Here is a 13,183-nt window from a genome sequence, read left to right on the forward strand (position 1 = left end):
GCTGGCCCCACCAGCAGTGAGGCACAGTGTCCTGGCAACTCAGTGTCCTTGGAGGGGAAAAACCATAGTAGGGAGAGGTCCTTGGGGATGCCGTCTATCCCACGTCTCTGTCTCTTTCCAGGGTGTTAAACCCATGGGACAGCCTTGGGTGCCTAAGAGCGGAGGGCTCCTCTGTTTGCTAAGGTAGGACTCTCCTCCTCCAATCTCCAGCACCCTTTACTCCTCACCCTCTTCCTGGTTGTCTGTTCCTCCCGTCCTGCCCCACACAGTGCCTAGTATAGAGAAGGCTCTCAACAACTACTTGGCCATGAATGAGTGTCAAGAAAACAGGACCAGCCACAGGTGGAAGGGGGTGTCTCTGCAGAGTCTGGTACCACTTTCCATCTCCTGGCACTGAGTACAGCTCAGCCTTCCATGTCTTTTCCCTGGGAATTTCCCAGCACCAGAAACCCCCGGAAGGAGGGCAGAGGGCAGGAAGGGCCCAAGAGAGGTCTGGCTCGCCAACCCAAGTGAAAACCTCCAGTATTAGGGCAAAGCTGTCTCCCTCCCCCATTCTCAGAGAGGGGTGTCTCACCTTCCCAGAAGACAGTGAGACAGTGAAAAAAAGAAAGGGCTGAGTAGGAGAGGCCCTTCCAGGTCATCACTTGTAGGGAAGAGTCTTACAGGAGCTGGGGCAAAATGAGAGGAGTTCTAGGAGGATAAGATGGAAGCCAACCCATCCACTCTGTAGGGACCAGGCTTTCAGAAATGCGAGAAGGGGAGCTTCCTGGAGACCCAAGGAAGCAGCGCCAGGGGCTCCTCAAACTCCCTGCTGAGAAGAGGAAACAGCTTCTTCCCTCTGGGGGCTAAGGAGTTAACTCCTTCCCTCCTCCACCCTAGGCGCCCTTGGTGGGGTTCTTCCCTCCCCCCTGCAGCTGGTCCTTTCTCCCCCACGCAGTGCGCTGGGAGGGCGGGGCCGTGTCCCCTGGGAGCCTTAGCCCAGCCAGCTGAGGTCTCTCCCCTCCCCTGGGGAGACGTCCTCTGTAGGTTAGGTGAGTGCGTGACCCCTTCCTGACCTCGAGCCCCGAAGACGATGCATCCTTCGGAGAGGGAGGGCAACCTATGGGTCGCACCCTCGCTCTAGTCCCCTGGCTCTCCGTGCACCGGCGCACACACCCACCTTTCAACTCTTGTGAACACGCGTCCACGTAAACATTCGCCTCCCCCCTCCCTTGCCCCCGCCAGACTGGGGCTCCTTAACGGCCCCCGAGGGCGCCAGCCTCCCACCGCGACGCACGTGCACTACTCCGGCCCTCTCCCCCGTGTGCCCGTCGACACGGTCACCTCCTACCCCTTCCCAATGCAGTGTGTGTGTGTTGGGGAGGGGGGGTTGCGGCGGGGCAAGGGCGCACCCCGGAAAGGTCATGACTTTCTGAGGCTGGGGGAGGGGACGCCAGCCATATTTCGGGGTGGGGGCCGGTCCCCTGCGGAAGGCTGAGAACGAGATGGGGGAGGGGAGGGGGCGTTTCTCAGGGATCCGGAACCGCAACGGCCTGCGAGCCCCCCACCCCCAGACCGTTCTCGGAGTCGTGGGAAGGGCCCCCATCTCCGTGCCCCCGCCCCGCGGAACCCGAGGTGGCTACCCCGGCCCCCGCAGCCGCTCCCCCTTACCTGCGGCCACAGGTGTATACGCGGGGTTCTCAGCCCCAGGTCGCGCGTCGGGCGGGGGAGGGAGGGCAGCCCCCTACTCCCACCCGTCCGGGCTCTCCCCTCCCCCCGGCCGCCTCCGCAGCCCCAGCCGCCGGTGCCCTTTGCTGCAATGAGAGAGGCGCCGCCGCCGCCGCCGAGAGGGCCCGGGCCCCGGTCGCCCCGGTAACCGCGACTCCACCTGGCGCGGCACGGCGCGCCGCCGTGCACATCCTCTCTCTGGCCCCCTCCCTGGCGCGGCCCCGCCGGCGCAGCCCCGCCAAGGAACGGCGGTGGCTGGTGGCTGCGTCGCCGCGGTCACCCGATACGCCGGCCCGCCGCCCGGGACTCGGGTTGCAGCAGGAGGGAGGGAGGTTAGACAGCCTAGTGGAAGCGGGGGAAGGGCTGTGGCTTGGAGTCTGGCCTCCGGTCCCCTCTCAGGGTCTTCTTCAGGCCCCAGCCCCCAACGGTCTGGCCTAGGGTGTGTGTGGGCGGTGGGGAAGGAGAGTGGCCTACCTCCCGACCGGCCACTCTCTGAGCTTACAGTCTCTCCCTACCGGAGTCTCGGCTGTGCACCGTTTCCGTTCTAGCTCTCCCGTGACTCAATTCCCAGCCAAGTCTGGGAGGCCTAGGATGCCTAAATTTCCTCCGTGGCCTCTGATCCTGCTCTGCTGTGTGACTCTGGCATTTGCTGAACGTCTCTGGTCCTGCACTTTACAAAAAGGAGCCTCGTACCCAGCCATGGGGAACGGGAAGTGTGATAAGCACTAAGTATAAAGTGATGACAAGATCCTGGGCACAGCCACTTTTCTCTGTACTTCAAAGCCCTGGGGTGAAGGTTCCTTCAAGCTCTCGACTCTTTCCTCCATCAGAGTAGATTCCAGATGTGGACAGGCCTGGGACCCCATAACCTGGGACATCAGAGCTCACCAAGTCCAGCCTCACTTCCCTCCATCACCTCAATTCGAGTTGCTCCATCTGATCTATCCAGGGAGCGCCCGCGTCCTCTGCCTCATCGCCATCCCCGTCCTAGCCCCACTTTGACCTCCACCACACATGCGGCCACTCAAGAGGAGTCCATCCCACTTGCCATCTAGCCTTGGGCGCAGACACATCTCTGCTCCCTAAGTTCGGTCAGTACAGGGCCAAGAGCTGGGAAAGGAAGTGGGCTGGGTGCCCTGTGAGTGAGGCCAAGCATGCCAATCTCTTGCTAGACTTGAGTTACACACAGCTAAAAGTACCGTGCTCCGGAGCCTTGTTTTTTCCTAGGCTGTCACGTTTTTCCTTCTCCTAATTCTTCTTGAAAAAGTCAAGGCTTGCTGCCCCTCTCCAGGGGGAGCAGGGTACGCAAGGGAGAGAAGATGGCGCCCATGCGACCCACTGGAGTCTCTGCCACTACAACTCCTCTGTCACCCTCAAGTCACGGCCCCCTCAGGGCTGCCCCTGACCTGCTGTAAGTCTGACTCCCTGGCCCCTCCTCCCCTCTGGGGCTTCAGATAACTGTTTTTCTCCCACAGCAATGTCCAGGCCTGAGCTGGGAGCCTGAGCCCTTAGGATCCTGTCCCAGGGTGCCCCTGTCCATCTTCCCATCAGGGAAACTGAGGCATATGAAGAATCAGGAAATCAGTTCAGAACAAATGGCTAGAGACCAAGGTCCTCTTCACATTTTGAAACTAAGCAGTGGACATAGCAAGAAGTGTGGGAGAGAGATATCATGAAGAACTGCCTGCTGGTGAGACATCAGGGGAAGGTTGGGTCTGCTCAGAGATGGAGGATAGGGTGGGGATAGAGGAACGAGATGGTCCACAGTGGGGGTGGGAACTGGGTGCAGGGCACAAGAGGTTCCTGAAAACCAGTGGGGTGAGGGGAGAGGTACCCCTGTTTAAGGAGAGAAGGATTTTTTTAAAAAAAGGTTTTTTAACCTGACTATTCCCCCTCAAAAAAATTCCCTCCCCAAAGCCAAACTTTGGCACAGGTTTGGGGAGGTAGCGGTAGGAATTAGACTATCACGGGGAGAGTACGGGGCATAGGAGTCTCCTGAAAATGCGGGCTCCTACGTAAGAGAGAGGGATGCAAAATTAAAATCCTGGATATCCCCCCTCCAAAAACTATCCTCCCCAAAGCCCAAGTCTGCCATGGGTTTGGGGGGTGGGGTGGAGGCGGGTGACTCACCTGGGCCGGCTGGCCAGCCCCGGAGGGGGCGGAGTCGCCATGGAGGTGGGAGCAGAGGGAGCTGAGGAGGCACACGGGGTCCACGGTCCAGCCGCCGACCTGTGTGTGCGAAGCGGGGGACACCCCATTAGGGGGAGCGGGCAGGAGCCGCTGGGGGACTGTGACGGGGTGGGGAGGGCATTCCTGGGGCAAGTCTGGCACAGAGCTCACCCCGCAGGGGGACCCTGCGGCACTGGCTAGTCCCCTACGAGGCTGGGTCTCTATGCGGGGGCCCTGGGCCTGTTGCCGCGTCTTTCTCTCCAGTCAGGCTGGGGGCTCTTTGAGCCCAGGGCAAGGCCTTCCCCAGCGGATACTGCTGAAGTCCTTGTCTTCAATTCTTCACTGCCTCTCTGGACACTCTGCAAGGGGGCTGCCCCTCGCCTGTCCCTTCTTCCAGCTCTTCACTGCCCCCCCTCGTTGAAGCTGTCGGGAACCATTCCGCAGGGGGCCTCAGCCCAGTGCGCCTCTGTCCTGACAGCACCGCTTTCCTCCCCGCCATCTCGCGGAGGTGACTTTCTTCTCCCACACCACACCTAAGGCTTGAAACCCATCCCCTCCTGATTCCTCCGGGACCTCAGCATCCTCGAAGTCATCCGTCTCTCATTAGGTCACCCCACTAACGTACTGAGCCAGGCTTAGGCACCGAGCGTTCGATGTAAGTGAAACAGCCGTGGATCCTACACGCTGACTCCCCAAGGCAGGGAATGAATGAGTGAATGAATAAAGGAATGGATTTGCGAGTGAGTGGCCGTGCTTTGACTCACTGACTGAGCGCCTACTCTGTGCCAGTGAATGTGCCTGCCGCCCCTTGAGGCCCTCAGACATGCCCACGTGCCCTCTTACAGGCCTGCCGCCCCTTGAGGCCCTCAGACATGCCCACGTGCCCTCTTACAGGCCTGCCGCCCCTTGAGGCCCTCAGACATGCCCACGTGCCCTCTTACAGGCCTGCCGCCCCTTGAGGCCGCCACGCCAGCTGTCTTCATATTTTTCTGGCCAAACCTCCCCAGACGGATCTGCAGCCCTGGGGTCCTGTTCCCTCACCACCTCCAACCTCCTCGACCCCTGACACTGGACGTTACCTCACCACAGCACGAGAAAGGAGCTCTTGATACCCTCCAGACCCACAGATCCTGGCCGGTCCCAATGGCTGTTTCTCTCTCCCATCCCTCCAGACCTCAGAAGTGCAGGGGGCCCTCCTGCTGGGCCTTTGTCCTCTTCCTCAGGGATGCAGGACATTTCTGGTTCCCCCTCCCCATCTGTCATGGGCCTTCTCCCTTCTGAGACTCCATTCTGCCTTGGTGACCAGGCTTACCCTGGGTCCCACTTCCATTTCTGCCCACATCGTGCTCAACCTCCCTTCTGAAGCCGTGGTCCCTTCAGAGTCTTGAGTTGTATATTCAGTGCTTAACAGACTTCTGCGGGAAACCCCTACCCCCTCCTCAAACTCATCTCCCCTATTCCTGTCCCCCACTCCCCCAAACGTTTCCCTCCCATCCCTCTTATTTCCCCCCAAGGCACCAACATGTCCCTGTCACCCAGGTTTTTCTGTCTTTGCCTCCTGGATCCAGGCAGCAAACAAGGCTTGTTCATCTTCCCTCCAACCCCACTCCCACCCCATCCATTTCCCTTCATCCTCCCTGACACACTCTCTTCCTCCTCTCCTTTCCCTGCCTCCAGCCACTCCCTCTTGTCCCCTCCTATTCACCATCCAAAAACAGCCACGGCCCCCCTAGTCACCACCATCTGGCCCCCACACCTCTCACTGCCTCCCACCCCGAGCCCTCTGCATCAGCCATTTGGACCTCTATGCCAGTCCTCAAACCAGCACAGACCTATGCTCACCTCCCATCTCCCTACCTCCTAAAACAGCGTTCTCCTCCTCTATGACTATTCAGACCCTCTTCATCCTTCTAAGCCTAGTTTAGGTACCTCCTCCTCCAGGAAGCCTTCCCTGACCAGGCCGGTCCACCTGATCTCCTCTACTCCAAACCCTCTTCCAACTGACTGTGCCCCTTATACTTAAGTTTAACCATCCTTTCACCCCATCTAGATCACAAAGGTCCCTGTCCCCTCCCCCTAAGCCAGAGCACACAGAAGGAATCCACTGAGAGGGACCCCTGAAGGGGAGGGCCAGATCTCCTTCTGCAACTCTCCCTTATTTTACTTGGAACTCTGCTCCCGGGAGGACTCCGGAGCTGAGAAAAGGTAAAGGCTGGACAGAACTGGAGGTGACATCAGGGGCAGATAAGGTACCAGAAATGCACCAATGTGTCCTTGTTCCCTACAGTGAGGATGGGGATGGGCACACTCTCCCCCCTCCCCAGCCATACCCAGCAGTACTTGGAAAGGGGGACAGAGCCAGACAGGTGTGAGAGCAGGGACGGATGCCCCCGCAAGGCTTGAATGAAAGGATGCTGATGGGATTAACCACCCTCCCCTCAGCCCTTTCTCCCAGAGTGGACAATGCCTGGGTCTCAACGGCCAACGTGCTGCAGCTGTCAAGGCTCCTACCAAGGTGGGACTGGAAGTAGAAGGCCAATCCCAAGAAAGAATTTTCCTACGAACAAGAAGGGCATACGTGGATGCAGAGATCCAGGAACCCAAGGACCTGGGAGAGCTTTACAAAGGAAGCTCCGCACCCCACAAAGAAGGAGACAGGTCCTGGACCAGAGGCAGGAGCCCTGACTCCCGTCTACGCCCTACTGATGACAGGAGAGAAACCAAGGCACAGAGAGAGGAGTCCTCTAGCTCAAAGTCACACAGCGAGTCTTGGGGGGAAGGAACGGGGTGGGGGAGGGGGGGAGGTAAAAGACCCCAGAATTCTGGGCTCTGTTCTTGCAGGGCCGGGGCCCAGGAGACCCAGCCTTCTGAAGCTTCCCTTAGGGGCCATATCACAGAGGTGCCGACCCCAAGGTCTCAACTCCACCGCTGGACGGACCCTCAGACTCAGAACACTCAGTCCACGACGAGGCTGTCCCTCTCCCTCCCCACCACGCTCTTGTCTCTCCAAGACAGCCGTCCTCTGCTCAGTCCAACAGCCTGATTAGAGGCTGGGCTCCCTCTGTCCAGTCCCATGCTCCAAATTCCAGGGCTGCAGGCAGAGGTCTGGGTGCTGACCCCCCACCCCCTTCCTCCCCAGGCTCCAGAAAAGGCCAAGCACGGCAACGGGGCATCCGCTTTCCCCCTCTGCCTCAGACGCCTCTCGGCATCAGGACGAGCCCGGCCCCACTCACCTGCTCCCGCATCCTGTCTTGCTGACTCCGCAGGGCTAGGGCGTGCTGGGGGTACTTGCTCTTCAGGTGGTCCATGAAGGCATCGCGCTTGCGGTCAGCATCGGCCTTCTGGAGCCCGCTGAGCGCCTCCAGGCTCTGGGCCGCGATCACCGTGTGCCGCCGCTCCGACGTGTGCACCAGCCCCACGTTGGAGAAGCGCCGGCCCCCGCTGCCCCCGCCTCCGCCCCCGCCCCCCAGGGTCCGGTACTCCCGAGGGTACTCGGCATCATCTGCAGAGAGCATGGGGGGGCTGCTCCGCTCCGGATCTGCAAGGGGGGAGAGGGGGGACGGCAGGGTCACCGTGTGCCGGGCCTGGGACTGCCCATCTCCCACTGGGACCACTGTGAGGAGGGGTTGGCCTAAGGGGGGGCGGCACGAGGCACCTGGGGTGAGGCAGGGGCTGCCTGCCCCCCACTAGGAACAGAAGAGGCAGAAGGGGTGGCTCCAGGGAGGGTGGTGAGCAAGGGCAGTGTCCAGCTTCCTGCCCTCTGCCGGTGGTTTGAAGGATAATGACTGTGGCTGAGGTGCTGTCCTTCGAGGCCAAGGAGGGCTTGGAAGCAGGGGTCCTGGACACCCCTCTAGCCACACATCCCCTTCCTCCTTCCTTACGCTGGGCTGAACAGGGGAGGGAAGGGGAGTTTCCTTTTAGACGCTTCCTAAAAGCTGTGGAAAGGAGCCTGCACTGTCTTTCTCTCAAGAGCATCTTCTAAGGAGTGGGGCAGGGGCTAGCTTCCTCCCTCAGACTAGCATGTCCAGGACACACTTGTCTTTAGGCTGGGGGTTGGCTTGGAAAAGGGTCAGGACTAGGAAACAGGGGGGAAATGAGGCCAAAGATCAGGGCCTGGGACATGGGAGCCCCTTTCCCTTCCCTCCCCAGAGACAGACAGACAGACAGACAGACAGGAGAGGCTGGGCACAGAAAGGACAGTGAGAGATGGACTGGGGACAAACTCAAAGAAAGCAGAGAACAGCTCAAGCTTTCTTGCCGGGACCCTCCCCTCCCCCCTCCCTTTCTTCAGGCTGCCTTCCCAAAACACACACAAGTTCAAGACCTGTAAGGGACGCACAGGGGACAAAGTACAGTACAGAAGCCAAAAAAGGAGAGGCCGGGGGTTGAGGTCTCCATGCAGAACCCTGAAGCCCATCCCCACATACCCATCAGCCTTGAGCCCTTGGCCTCCCTAGGCCCAGCTCTGCTGTGTCCTACCCTCCAGCCTCAACGCTGACCTTCCCAAAGCCCAGCAGGGACAGTGGTTCCACAGTGTCACCCACACCAGGGGTGGGAGGCATTGCTGGGGCTTACCTGAGTCATCTTCCTGGTCGTAAAACAGATTTGCTCTCCCTCATCTCCAGAAGTCACCCCCCTTGAGAGACAAACTTGGTCTCCCCAGCATACCCCCAGCCTCACAATCCACTAGCCTCAAAGCAGCACCCCGAGGTGTAGCCTAGCTCTGGGGGGACTCAAGCACCGTAGCAGACACAGGCACCCCGATGCGGGGCTAACTCACAGGGCCGACCGGGGCAAAAGAGGAGGCGCTGAGGATTCTGTGACCCAGCCACGTTCCATCCAGCCCAGCCCCCGTCAGCCCCCTCCCTCCACACATCCAGTGTTCATCAGGCCCACTGCCGGGCCTCCGTCGCCTCCCGTCCGCCACAGGAGGAAAGAGGAGTTTCAGCCACGTTCTAGGAAAAGCCACCCCTCGCCCAACACACTCGCACACTCCTCCCTGGGCTACGGCAGAGGCATGTAGATCTTGGGGACTGACCCCTCGATGACCCAGCACCGCCCACCAAAGCCAAGGGAATGGCTTCCGTGGACACAGAGCTCCAAAGCTTCCAAGGTCCTGACTGATTGCCGTTACCACAGCCTTCAAACCTCCTGTGTGTGTGTGTGTGTGTGTATGGCGGGGGGGGGGGCGTATTCCTGTGGCCCTATTTCAGAGAAGGCCAGTGACACACCCAAAGCCACAGTCGGTGGTAGAGGCCAGATTGGACCCCAACATTTATTAGGTTTGCCTCACCCCCTCCCACCACACCTTCCTGGCCAGACGACAATTGTTCATTGATGGAAAAATGGTACCACCTCCTTGTTTGCCTGCTGTCTCCTCACCCTGGCGCTGAGTCTGGGGTCCTTACCTCCTCCCTCCCGCAGGCAACTGTCCCTCTCACCACAGTCACAACCCTCTGTCATGCTCCCCGAAGTGAGGTCCAGATACCCAAGAGATGACTGGGGGAGGAATATCGTTTCACAGCTTAATAGTTATACCTTTATTTTCAAGGATTAAAAAGAAAAAAACAAGAAGGCCCAACCACTGATTTCATGGGTACTGTTCCTTGGGATGGTAGTGAGATAAGGTTTCCTTTAAAGTAAATTTATTAAGTTCAAAGTGAGTTAACATATTGAGTTAAGATGGTGAGAAGGTTCCCTGGTAGGGAAGGAATTCCTGAAGCTGGCCCCCGACTGAGGCTGGGCACCCTGGGGCCATCTCGGCGGGGACCCAGTCCTTGCCCTTGAGGAGCTGGTGGTAACCCACAGTGGCCAGTGAATATGGCCGAAAGGGAGTGACCTGATCATCATCTAGAAGAAGAAGAGCTGGAATAGGGGTTGCTCTGGGCACAGGAGAAATAGCCCCAACCGGAGTCAGGGGGCTGCCTCCCATGACCCTTAAACTCTCTCTTCCACTCACCCTCACCACCTGCTGGAGGTCTGCAACCTCATGGGGCACAACTAAGCAGGAGGAGACCCTCGCTGGCCAAGAGCCCTGGACACTCCGTAGTCCTCCCTTTGCCTAGGCTGGGGCAGACTCTGCCCAAGGCCTGGCTGCTGGAAGCCCAGCTCTAGAGCCCAGCATGAGCCCTGCCTGAGCCAGAGGGCCCGCCCCAGTGCCAGCCAGCCAGGCTCGCCGTGCCTCCTAGGGCTCTGGACGCATATAGGTGCACGGGGAAAGGTCTCCAATTCACATCTGCCCTCCTGCCCTTCCACCCTCCTGGACTCGCACCCTCCATGCCAGCACTTCCTCCCCTGGCTCCTGGGGCGGGGTGCGGCGGAGCCTCAGTGCATCCGGAGTGGGGCAAGCAGTATGCGAGCCTGAGAGAAGCAGGCACTGTGGGGAGGTCTGGGGTCACCCAGGCTCTCCCAGGTGGATTAAAGGGGCGAGGCAGGTCTGGCAGGGAGGGGTCCCAGCTGCTAGAGCGGGCAGCGGGGAGGCGGAGGCTCCGGACAGTGGATCACTACAGCCCCATGAATCTCACAAAGGTGGGCAGCAGCGGTGGGGAGAGAGCTGCTGAGCAGGCCCGAACAGAGTGGAGCAAGGACCAACTCCTCCCTGCCTCCTCCAAGTCAGGGCTCACCCCTCAGGTGCCTGGGCACCGGCAGAGGCCGGGGTCATGGGTGAGGCAGGAGCTGGATTCTAGGGGGTGGCAGAGAGGCAGGAGGGGGTAGGAGAGACAACCTGCTACCTCTAAGGGGAGGTGGGGCTTTGATTTGAAAAGCTTTAGAACCTGTTTAAGAACCTTCAAGATCTTTGGCTTTGTTTAACAGAGAAACTAGGCTCACGGAAAGAGGCGAGGTGCCTGCGTAACCCATGAGTCCTAGCTCCCTGCTCTGTGCAGATGTCCCTCCACTCTGGGGCCCCAGTGCACCGGGACAACTGGCCTGGGATTCTGGGTTGCGGGGCCCATCCTGTTGCCCTTGGGAGAAAGAGGCCCTTGGGGGCTCTGAGGGCTCAGGCATGGATTTATCTGAGCCAGCCCTGGGCGCTTGAAGTCAGAACATTGGGAGAAAATAAACACAGGCCAGAGACACCCTGGGTTTAGAGTCAGCTCCTTCCCTGAGGGGCCCCGGGTTAGCCATTCGATCAACAAGCCTCTTCCCCCTTGGAGCCTGACAGTACTAATCTGTAAAATGGGGACGTCCACCTCTAAACCCCACTTCTGGGCACTGGGTGAGAAGCCGGCAAGATAACGAGGAGAAAGCACCCTGCTTTGAATTAGAGATACGCCTGGCACATGGGCTGTCGAGACAGCAGGACAGCCTTCCCGTTACTCCTGTTCCCGCTCCAGCCACCACTGAGATCTTGAGTGACCCTGACCCTCCCCAGACTGAGCAGCCCAGTGAGAAGGCCAGGAGGTCCATTCCAACCTAGCAAGCAGTAGGCTCTGGGTAGCAGTGGTTCTGAGCAGATCGATCCTTGCCGTTTACCAGTAAGGGGCTGGTGGGGGGTGGGGGTCTTGTCTCTGTGGTGGAGAGGCAGAGGCAGGGGGCTCTGAGGGCAGGGGAAAAGTGGGGAGACCCTGGAGGGGAAAGCAGAGCGGGGGTACGCTGCTGGAAGGGGCACTGGGACTGAAGGTCCCTGAGGGATGGGGGCTTGGGGGATTCAGAGAGACATAATTTGGGCCTGGAGGGTTTGCCAACTCCCCAAGTATCCTCAGTGTGCAAGGCCAGCTATAATTTTCGAGTCAGAGATTCAAGCTGCAGGGAAGATGCCCAGGACTGATGAAATCCAGCTCAGAATGAGGGAAAAGGAAAGTGGGAAAAGGGGGCCTCGGGTCACCCTCAGCTCAACCTTTTTGGCCTGGGCAACCAGTAAGTGAACCCGCCAGAGGCTGGGATGACCAGGGAGCAGTGGGCGCCCCCCAGTGGCCGGCTGCGGATAAAGGCGCAGGTGCTTGGGAAAGAAAGCGACATTGTTATTTGTTCCACCAACTCCAAATTCCACGTTTATTTAGGAGCCCAATTTATTTTTATCCTCACTGCATTCTTTTACATGAGATCATTGTAACTCAAGATGAGAATTAAGATCCCAAGGATTCAGTGACACTCTCTCATAAGCCACCCAGACCCTCCCCACCTGGCGTCTTTACCCCAGATGTCACCAGCCCTCAGGCTGTCACTGGGCAACATCCACCCATGACATCATCTTCAGAGGAAGAGAGAGTGGAGAAGAGGAGAGGGGGAGGGAGAGGGAAGAAGAGAGAGGAAGGGGAGGAAGTAGAGGGGAGAACAGAGCTACGAGCTACAGAGAAGAGAGGGCTCTCACGGGGGTGCCTGCTGTGAGGACCCCGAGATCAGGACCTGGCTCCCTTTCCCCAGAGACGGGGAGGCTGGACAAGGCTCCTCCCCTGGGGACCTGAGAGACCTCACAGGTGCGCCCCCATCCATTGCCTGGGCAGAGGTGGTGGCTGAGCACCAACTCAGGGAGTACAGAGGACCTTGGGGCTAGATCGCAGTGAGGTCCGCAGGCAGGGCAAGGGGAGGGATGCCTGGAGATTGCTGGAAAAGTGGAGGGCCTGGTTCATACCCAAAGTGCCTTGCCCACAGATACACACACACACACACTTGAACACATGTGGTGCAAGGCTCCCCCAGTCCCACCGTCTGCAGCCGAAGCAAGAGGAGCCCAGGTCACCCAGGGGGAGCCCCAAGGCGACTGCCACCATTGACTGTGCCTGACAGGTCCATCCTGCTGGGCAGCTGCTGCAGTCAGGAAGTGCACTGTGCTGGGAGGTCAGAGGCCAGAGGACAAAGGTCAAGCTTGGGATCACCCCTTCACCCCCGCCTCCCCCCGTGAAGTAGCTGGCCCCTCGGCCTTTGGGCGCCCCTGGCTCTGGGGGCCCTCAGTCCGCTGTCTGTCCGTGGGTCCTTGGAGCAGAAGCCCGTCTGTGTCGGTTTTGTAAAGCCATCTTTTCCGCCCCATACCACAGCAACCGAAATCATTTTCCAGGCAATCGCCTTTCTGTAAACATTGCTGTGTAGTATCCCCCCAAACTGCTAATGCCCAGCACCCCGTTGAGTCTCCCTGTCACTCCAACCGGAGCCTCAGAGGTGGAGGTGGGCAGTGGGAGGAAGGGGCACTGGAGGGGAGGAGGTGGCCACACCGAGGATTAAGGGCAGGGCTTCAAGTCCAGCTCCTGGCACGAGCCTCCAAACCTGCCCCCGTGTTTCCCCATCCCCCCAGCCCAGCTCCACTGTCCTGAAGGTCAGGCCCCCTCAGGAGAGCCTGTCTGGTCCGGGAGGGATGACAGAGAAGAAGGGG

The 13,183-nt window shown here is 59.5% G+C and overlaps 1 protein-coding gene across 1 annotated transcript in view; it reads right to left on the minus strand.

Annotated features, from left to right (window-relative positions):
• Window positions 1-13,183, minus strand: part of SRCIN1 (SRC kinase signaling inhibitor 1) — a 63,605-nt gene that overhangs the window by 33,068 nt on the left and 17,354 nt on the right. Inside the window, exons 2-3 of the mRNA XM_060134639.1 lie at window positions 7,110-7,414; window positions 3,838-3,936 (exon numbers count right to left, since the gene is read on the minus strand). Coding sequence (XP_059990622.1) covers window positions 3,838-3,936; window positions 7,110-7,414 — 404 coding nt within the window. The remainder of the gene's footprint in view (window positions 1-3,837; window positions 3,937-7,109; window positions 7,415-13,183) is intronic.

Source organism: Lagenorhynchus albirostris, chromosome 20, assembly GCF_949774975.1.
Source record: "Lagenorhynchus albirostris chromosome 20, mLagAlb1.1, whole genome shotgun sequence".
In the NCBI taxonomy this organism is placed as follows: domain Eukaryota; kingdom Metazoa; phylum Chordata; class Mammalia; order Artiodactyla; family Delphinidae; genus Lagenorhynchus; species Lagenorhynchus albirostris.